The 9,084-nt window shown below is 53.1% G+C and overlaps 1 protein-coding gene across 1 annotated transcript in view; it reads left to right on the top strand.

The window, feature by feature from the left end:
• Positions 1 to 2,879: 2,879 nt before the first annotated feature.
• TCF7L1 (transcription factor 7 like 1) overlaps positions 2,880 to 9,084 on the top strand; it is a 13,160-nt gene continuing 6,955 nt past the window's right edge. Inside the window, exons 1-4 of the mRNA XM_019501378.1 lie at positions 2,880 to 5,361; positions 5,665 to 5,797; positions 6,454 to 6,556; positions 7,545 to 7,628. Coding sequence (XP_019356923.1) covers positions 5,287 to 5,361; positions 5,665 to 5,797; positions 6,454 to 6,556; positions 7,545 to 7,628 — 395 coding nt within the window. The 5' untranslated portion in view covers positions 2,880 to 5,286. The remainder of the gene's footprint in view (positions 5,362 to 5,664; positions 5,798 to 6,453; positions 6,557 to 7,544; positions 7,629 to 9,084) is intronic.

The following is a 9,084-nucleotide window of genomic DNA, read 5'->3' as shown; positions in this document are numbered from 1 at the left end:
CTAGCAGGACCCTGGGCCTCCTGGTACATCCACACCTAACTAAGATTGCCCGGGGCTTTGCTTTTGTTGTCATTCTGTTGCATGGAGTCTGTGGTCCTTTCCCTTCCTAAGTGCATGGCATGCTGCCCTGGCTTCTCCAGACACCCGTCTGCTCTTGGCTCGCAGATGGCCGCTACCTGCAGCTAAGCGAGGGTCCAGCTTCCACTTCCCTGTCACAGTCGCCCTGCACTGGTTGGCTCCCCTTGGAGCTGGGAAGGGTGGGGAAAGCTGGCGCATGCGGCACTTGCTTCAGGCCAGGCAGTTCCTTCGGCTTGTTTATGCGTCCTGGGAATGAGATAAGCGCTCTTCCTGTTCCTTCGCAAACATACACAGGCCCCATTTCCTTTCCCCGCCACTGCTGAATGCACAGGACCCCATCCAACTCCTCCTCCTCCTCCTCCTCCTCCTCCTCCTCTCTGAGACAAAAAAGCCTGAACCGCCCAGATTCCAAAGCTTTCCTCTTGGCAGGGAGCTCTCTGCAGGCTTGGAAATGTTTGGCTTTCAGCTCCGGGGCAGAAATGGAAATGCAGCCTCACACGGGGGTGAGCCAGCAGCTCCTTCCAGGGGTGCACAGCACTGCTGGGGGGGTGCTGTGAGCTCTTTTGCAAAGCTTCCCTTTGTCTGGACTCAATGTGTACACGTCCCCTGGAATAGGAGGTTGTCACACCATAGGAGACTCGAGCCCACTCAGCACCCTCCCCTTGCTTCCTCCACACAGTTATTTGTAGTTATTAATTGGGTTTCTCTTCCCTCCAATATAACATGGTTCCTCTTTTAAGGTTGAAAGGATAGGAATGATTGCTTCCTCTCCTCGACAAGCCTTGATCGGGACTCTTCCCCTTCTACTTGAGCCCAGGTGGGAATACAATGTAGATGCGAGTCATTTGGACCCTGGTGGGAGTTCTGCCCTCTCCATCTCAGTCCTGTACCTGGAACAGGAGTCCTAGTACCCAAGTATTCACTTCACAATGTGTGGGTCCATGGGCAAAGTGTGTATTAGGTCCCACTGCCGACCTGTGGCAAGTTTAGGTAAATATAGTGAGGAAAGGAAGGATAAAACCAAGTTGAAAATGGAATGTCACAGCCCTGAAATTTCTGAAGTGTTTTTTGAAGGGTTTTTTTTTGTGTGGCAAATTATCATTCCAATCAATCTTTTTGCTCCTAGAAATTTCATTTCTTTGAAAACCAGTGTTGTGTTTTGGTCAAAACAAAGTTTCAAGGGAAAATTTCCAGCTAGGCCTTCTCTTCTCCATCACCCCGAGAGGATGGGGTGGACAATGCAAGATGCCTTTGGACTCTTAACAGTCTCCGCAGCAGCCAGCTGGCCAAATTTACTTCTTGGATGCTACATGAGACCAAAGGCAGAGCCTTGAAGAGCTAAAAAGAGCCCGTAGGTCTCAAGATGTGGTATCTTGGACAAGGTTAAGAGCAGCATTCATGTCTGAGAATCCAGTGTCCAGGCCTGATGCTGCCCATCCAAGGGTGTGGCCAGGATCAAGGGCAGAGCCTTATGCCCCTTCTAGGTGAGATGGGACTCTTTAAGGAGATACAGTTGGATTAATGGGCAAAGCTGCTGTTCTTCCTCATGTGATGGGGTAGCCTGAGACTGTCTTTGCTGTCCTGAGGTGGAATCTGCTGGAGCTGTCTTCCACGCTAGCAGCAATTCTTACCCTGGGAAGAAAGGTATAGAGCACACGTGCACATGCACACATGCAGAAATGGTTTCCTGTGCAGGAATTGAACGGTTAATCTGTTTTTTTGCTCCTTGGTTGCCCCGCCTCTGCACAAGGCATGCTGGGATTTCCTCCCAGCTGTTTTGCATCAGAGGGAGTTGTGCATTAGGGAAATTCCAGCGCACAGCTGCAGCTCATCCACTCCGCATTCCCAAGCCCTGGCATTTCACGCGCCACGTTCCCTCCCCATGGTCTGGCATTGACGCTGGTCCATCCCTACACAGTGGGAAGTGCAAAGAGCCTTTATTTTGTTAGCCTGTATCCCAATACACAGGGCAGTGAGGCACACACATAGCGCAGAAGACATGTAAAGCAGTATTACCCAAGCCTTGTGGGGCTGGGCAGTGCCAGGGGCAGGTGCACAGCGCATGTCAGGTTAGGTCTGAAATTTGTTCTGTTCTTCACTTCCGTTATACAACAGCATCTTCAAAAGCAAGGCAGTCCCTCTGCATGGGTTGGTCATACCTTCAGACCCTGTGTAGACACTGTCCCTGGGTACATCAAGTTCTCTGTCATCTGTGCTATGATTCTACTGAAGATCCAGGGCAGCCCGACAGAGACGCACAATTACCCAGACCCTCCCGTGGACCTGGGGTACAACGCAAGCTTTCTCCTACTCCTCTGGAGCTTCTCCAGTCTTCCAAGACTTGCTGAGCATCAGCATTCGTGGCCTGGAGAGTGCTTTCCTCATGGAAAGCACTTGGGTCTGATTTATAAATGTCTAACTTCTGTAGCTGTTTGATGTTCCCCGCTCCCTTGCCCCTTAGTAGCACGGTTGGTTTCACCATTGCTGTGTGACAGGGACCTGTTCTCTGACTTTCTCCTGAGCATGGACAGAAATATTGAGTGGATGCTTCTGTCTTCTCTGCCCTGTGGACGGTTCTCCCATTCCAGCTAGCAAAACGTTATTTGAGTTCCTTTGTCCCGATACACTCCTGTTCCTAGCCTGCTCCTCTCTGTCTGTTGAATTTCATTGGCTAATTTTCTATGATACTTAGCTAGTGATTTATACCTTTGCTATCCATTTCCTTCTTGGTGTAATGCAATCTATTTCAGGTCCCTCTGACCTGCGTGTGGCTTTTGGGGCATCTAAGGAAATATTCTCAAACCATTCTCTATTATGGCTCGTGTTTTCTTCTTTCAGCTGAATTATGTTCGCAGCTGGAAGGGTGGAAGAAGTGATTGAAGGATAGGAAAAGCTGAGGTTTGTCAGGTCCAGCCTGAGAGGAGGAGTGCCCTTTTGGCTGGGGTGGAGCATGAGCACAACCGCTGCTAGGCACCAGCATTCAGCTCCTCTGTGTTGTCCTCCCACCCCAGAGCCCCACTTCTTCCATGTTACAGCTCAGATAAGTGAGACAAGCCCCCCATGTCCCCTCGCTTTGTTTCACAGTGACCCTAGAGCAATGCTCACCATATGGCTCTGGCAGGTTAGCCCTGGTCTTACCATGTCCCCACACACAGCACTGCCACCAGCTTTGACATTGCAAGACACTGATGAGTGCTGGCAAGCTGAGTGGATGGAGGGGGTTGGCCATGCTATGGGGGCAAACTCTGGGATGGTAGTAGGGCTTCTTGGACGGGCATCAGGAAATGGCAGAGAGGGTGGACTTCCACTCCCATTTGGGTCTGGCTGGCCTAACCCTGTCTACACGCATGTCTGTGCTATCCATTGATTCCTAACAGGCTCCCAGCTCCTGCAGCCCGTTCACATGCTCCATCCCAGCACCCACACTGTCCCCCTCACAGTGCTGGCTGCCACAGACAGACTAGACCCAGGGCAGGGGTAATGGGCCCAGGTCTCTCTGGGCATCACATGGCTGAAATTAAGGGTATGAGCTTGCAGGAAGAGGGAAACATATTGCTGTGAGGTTGGAGGCCACCAAAAGAAAAGAGTGGGAGGGGGAGGAAGAGGAGAAGTCTCTGTACAGAGAGCAGGTGGCATCTTTGGCAGAGGAGGGCAAGGCCATGGCCCCAGTGCCATACGGAGGTGTGCTGCAAGAGGTATATGGATCCTGGTTCACCCTGGCCCCCTCACCCTTCGAGTGCTTGCCGCATGGCAGTTGGTGCCTCCTGGCAGGGCTGGCCCTGAACAGCTGGACACCCGCCACCCTGGAGTGTCAGCAGCTGTCAGCCCTTGGGAGCCGCTCAGCAGGCAGTGCTCAGTGCCGGGGCTTGGAAGGGATCCCGGATAGGGCTTTGGTTCATTGCTGTGCTTTTGCCAAGGGAACTGGGTGATTGTTCACAGCTGGAGGAGCAACACCCTGCAGGGACAATTCTGGGACCCCACTACAAGCCCTGGGCCTTTAGGGACTCAGTGCCACTCTCCTCCTTTTAGTGCATGTCTCTCGGTATTTGCTTCCTTTTAAAACCCCTGGTGCTGGAATCACATGAATGCATCAGGATTTTTACCCTTCCTTCCCTGCCCCAGTGCTCTTTGTACAAGTTTGTAGCCCTTCTGCCTGGGAAGAAAAGAGGGCCTTACTCCAGCCTTAAACCTAGAATGCATGGAGCAGAGACCAGGCTGCAGAAGCGTATCCAAAAAGATCATCACTGTGTTGAAGCCAAATTCATGATGCTGGTGGGATGGGGGCAGATTGCAGCTGGGAGTCTGGGGCCGGCAAAGCTAGAAATTGTCCCTTGAAGGACACAGAGAACCAGAGTGTCATTGCCATCACCCTCTGGGGACCCTGCAAATGGAGAGGAGGGTTGGGAGGTGGGTGAGTGAGCCAGAGGCCTTGGTGCTGTTCTCTTCAAGCTTAGAGAAGGTTCTCTTGGAGCAGGTCAGGGCATTGAGCCCTGTGCCAGAGAAGGAGGGGGAGGACTGGTCAGGATCAAAGCTGCACAAAGTTACCTCAGGCTGTAAAAGGCAATAAAACAGGAGAAACCAGGTGTCTGTGCCAGACCCTCTCTGTACAGTGCAGTGGCCGTGGAAAGGTTCTGCCGTGCTGGTGACACGATGGGGGTGAATTTGCAGGCTGACTTCCAGCTGTGGGGATGGCTAGCTCTTGGGGCAGCAGCAGCGTGGCTGTGGTCTGCTGTCTCTCTGCCATGATCTGCCAGGGGGTGCTGGACAACAGCTTATGGCAGGCACAAGGTGGCAGTGAGTGGGTGGTGGTCAGTTAAGGAAGAGGGGCATGCAGCTAAGAGCAGCCCCCATGTCTGAATTCACATGTCCCATGAGGGGATGGTTTTGCTGAGGCCACTGCCCATTTGTGGAGGGTAGCCCCTGGGTGGAGATGCATGTATTCTCCCTCCCACTTCCCTCAGTGCCTGCTCCTCATGTGTGAGACCCTGCAACACTTCCCCAGCAGCCTGGGGGTCCCTAGCCAACTGCTGATGCTTGTATTCTGGACACCAGTGACCTGAGCTGGGGGCACACACCTTCCTATATGGGCATGGTAACAAGAACTAAGAAGCTCTGGGGGAGAGCAGTGGGGCCGAGGGGTGCCCCCTTGCCTTCCCGGAGTTGGTGGTGCCACCCTGCTAGTGTCTGGGTCTCTTGCAGTACCTGCAGATGAAGTGGCCACTGCTCGACGTCCCGGCTGGCGCGACACTGAAGGATAGCCGGTCACCATCGCCCGCACACTTGGTGAGTACTTGGATGCTTGGTCCTGCTCCAGCCTGTCCTGCTCAGCGTGGGTGGGGGACTGTTTGCATGTGGCTACCTCTTACAGGTACCCCTGGCTGTCCAACCAGTCACTTACCCCTCCGGTCTCTGTGCTAAGGCAAGAAAGTGGCTTCTGAGCATGGGACATGGGTGCATTTGAATACCCCCATTCTAATGCTTCAGGTGCCTGTGAGTTTTCCCTGGCCCTGGTGCCCTCAGGTCCCTCCTCTGGGGGCTTTGGTTCCTTCAAGCACCAAATGACTCCCCCTCCTATCTCTCCCACAGTCGAACAAGGTGCCTGTCGTCCAGCACCCACACCATGTCCACCCACTGACGCCGCTTCTCACTTACAGCAATGACCGCTTCTCCCCAGGCTCTCCACCTGCCCACCTCTCACCAGAGATCGATCCAAAGACAGGTGAGCCCAGGTTGGCACAGCTGCCAGCCTGTGCATATGGCAGGTGGGGGAGAAGAGTCTCTGACCAGACCCCAGGCCCAGGGTGTGAGAGAAAGGGGAGCTAACTAAGGTGCCACTAGCAGGGATAGGAGAAGCCCTTCAAGGATGGTTGCTCATTACTTTAGTGCTGCTCCAGCCTCAGCTCTTGAATCCAGACCTCCTCACAGTTCCCTGAACCTAAGCACTGGGAGGGACAGTTCTGCCTGTGGTGACGGGGAAGGGAGCATTGGGCTGGATATACCAGCCCAGACCTTGGGAGAAGGTCTTTTGGTGCCGAGTAGGGAGACAGCCCTGTCAGCTGAGCTGGGCTCGAAGACAGTAGGATCCCCAGTTGTGCAGGGGCTCTTGCCTGTCTTCCTGGCATGTTTCAGGCTTGGGTGGTCCCTGGGGTGGGAATGCCTTCAGCATTGTCCCGGGGGGTCTCTACAAAGTTGAAATCATCAGAGCACCAAAAAGAAATCTTGAACTCTCTGCAAAGGCTTCACGTACTCCTGATTAAAGCACAGATACAGAGGCCATGTCTTGGGGAAGGCTATGAGCCTTCTCAAAGGGGCACTGAAGATTGCTGGGGCTGTGATTAATGACTGCTTCTTTTTTTCACCCCCATTCTGGCACAGGAATCCCACGGCCACCTCACCCTTCAGAGCTGTCTCCTTACTACCCGCTGTCACCAGGGGCCGTGGGACAGATCCCTCACCCGCTGGGCTGGCTTGTGCCACAGTAAGTACCTGGAGGAGGCGACACCACTGGTTTCTCTGAGGCTAGCATAGCTCATCCTGTTCCAGACCCACCCAGTGCCCAGTGGCGTTTCAGACCACGACCGCACAAGGAGCAGAGCTTCTTGTTGTTGCTCACAGTGAAGCCAAGGCCCAAGTCGAGTCAGTTCCAACCCCCAGAACTTGCATTCCATTTTCCTTGTAAAGTACATCACCTTGCCTTACTCCACATGGAACAGCATTTGCACCCTCCTGCCCAGACCTCTTGGATGGGGCATCCCCTGTGAGCTTCCCCACAGCCCCCTCCAGAATCCATCATCTAAAAGAACCACATCCTTGGTAGATTTTGCCATCTCGTTCTGTGCACTTCCATTTCTGGGCCATAATACACTGATACTTAAAGGCACCCTAGGATTTTGTAATATTCCTCTTTATTGTGTGGCTGCCAGACAGAAGAGGGTCATGTGAGGCACCTGGCTGCATTGCCATGCCTTACCACATTTTGTTCCCTGAGCCTTAGCTCTGTAGGATATCTGGGAAGTGTCCTGGGTTCAGACCATGAAGTCAAAAAAGGACCAAGTTTCTTGATAAGCCCACTTCTTTAGTTGGTTTTCATTCCAAATACTCAATGGATTTACTAGAAAGATTTGTGCCTTTCCCAGGGAGTGACTCATGAGATGGAAGACTGGTATTGCTCAGACATAGTGATGAGTCTGAATTTCTGTTTGAATTGTCGCTGCTAATTATAATAGTAGCTTATTTATGTATGATTGAGCACACAGGAGCCTCAGTCCTGGACCAGGATGTTGTCATGCTAGGCACTGTATAAACCCACAACGTAAAGGCAGCCTTTGCCCCAAAGTGCTGACAGTCCAAGCATGATAGGCACATAGCTCTGGTTTAGTTGAGATGCTGTGAAAGACACACCTTTGCGATGGAAGCAGAGGGGAGCCTGTCCTCTTTATGTCATGGGACCTTGTGTTTGTTTGTAGGCAAGGACAGCCGGTGTACTCCATCCCTGCTGGGGGGTTCCGGCATCCCTACCCTGCCCTGGCAATGAATGCCTCCATGTCCAGGTGGGTATTGGGGTAGGAAGAAGGGCTGTTGACAGGGGCAGGACTCATCTGGGATTAGGATTAGAGATAGGAGGAGACAAAACCTAATTCTGGTGCTACACTTACGGGCTCTGCTGGGCAATACATTTGTGCTGAGAATAGGGACCAGGGCAGAGGGCTCCATCCACAGGTGTGGACACGCATACTGTGGATTAATTTATCATGGATTTGACCTGCAATATTTACTCTACAGTCAGTTCTTCTTCCTTTCTCCTTCCCCTTTCCTTCCCTACCCTTTGAATTCTGATCACTGCTTTCTGTTCAGAAGTTCTGCTTCCTGTGGTCCTGTCACAGCATCTGATGAAATCAGCCCCAGCTTATGAAAACTTGTGGATCTCTGTGTAGACATTTGCGCGCTCAGGAGACATTCTCCTAGGAGTGGTTTAACCCTGGTTGCTACCCAGGTTATTTTTCTCCTGGAATGGCCATTTTTACTCTGGGAGAACAAGCTTGAACATCTGTACACTCATGGTATCTCCTGGGAGAGCAGCAACTCTCCCAGAAGAAACCACATGTCTATATGATACCTAAGTAAGTCATTAGGATGCAAGTCTACCTTGCCTTTAGTTCCCCCAAACTGACTGCCCAAAGCAGGTGCTGTTACAGTGCCAGGCCACTTGGGGGCAGAGCCAGCTTGCGCTGAGCAAATTGCTCCTGGGAACAAAATGAAGTGGTAGCAGAAGCACAACTACTACACCAGAGTTATTTGACTTCTGGCTTCCTCAGAAGCAAGTAGACACAGAAGTAGGAGTGCACCAATAGAGATACTGATCACTTTGCTTTACTCCACATGGAACAGCGTTTGCACCCTCCTGCCCAGACCTCTCGGATGGGGCATCCCCTGTGAGCTTTGGGGCTGATACTGATAGTTGATTTATAAGGAGGCATATCGGCCCATACTGATCTGATTTTTCTGATACAGCTGCCCCCAGTGTGGTGGAAGGGGAGGGGGGAGGGGCGTGAAGGGCACAGATGCAAGTGGGGGGTAGGGGCAGGCACTGCTCGGGTGGCGGGGGAGGGGTGTGGAGCCGCAGCTCATGGAGGTGTGGCTCCCACTGCTGCTTGCACTCTGGGAGGGTATGACGGGGCGGGGGTGCCCCCAGATCTGTGCTGGGTGGGGTGGGGTGGGGCGGGCTGCAGCTGTGGCTGTGTGAGGCTCTTCTTGGTGGGGGCAGGGCTTGGAGTGAGTGCCGGTGGCACTGGGAGGATACCCCAGATTTCGCCACTGCTCCGCTCTCAGCACAGTCATCACCACCAGCTGTCCAGCACAGCCCCGACTTCCCAGTGCACAGGTGGAGGCGGGTTGTTGACCCCAGGCTGCTCTGGGCGGCTGGTGACGGTGGTGCTGGGAGTGGAAAAGTGGCGAAATTTGGAGTGGATGCAGCATCCTCCCAGTGCTGCCAGCGCCTGCTCCAAG

The sequence above is a fragment of the Gavialis gangeticus genome, unplaced genomic scaffold, assembly GCF_001723915.1.
Source record: "Gavialis gangeticus isolate Ggan-Ray unplaced genomic scaffold, GavGan_comp1, whole genome shotgun sequence".
Taxonomy (NCBI): Eukaryota; Metazoa; Chordata; order Crocodylia; family Gavialidae; genus Gavialis; species Gavialis gangeticus.
Note: the sequence above shows the minus strand (reverse complement) of the source record. Positions and strands in the feature narration are given on the sequence as shown.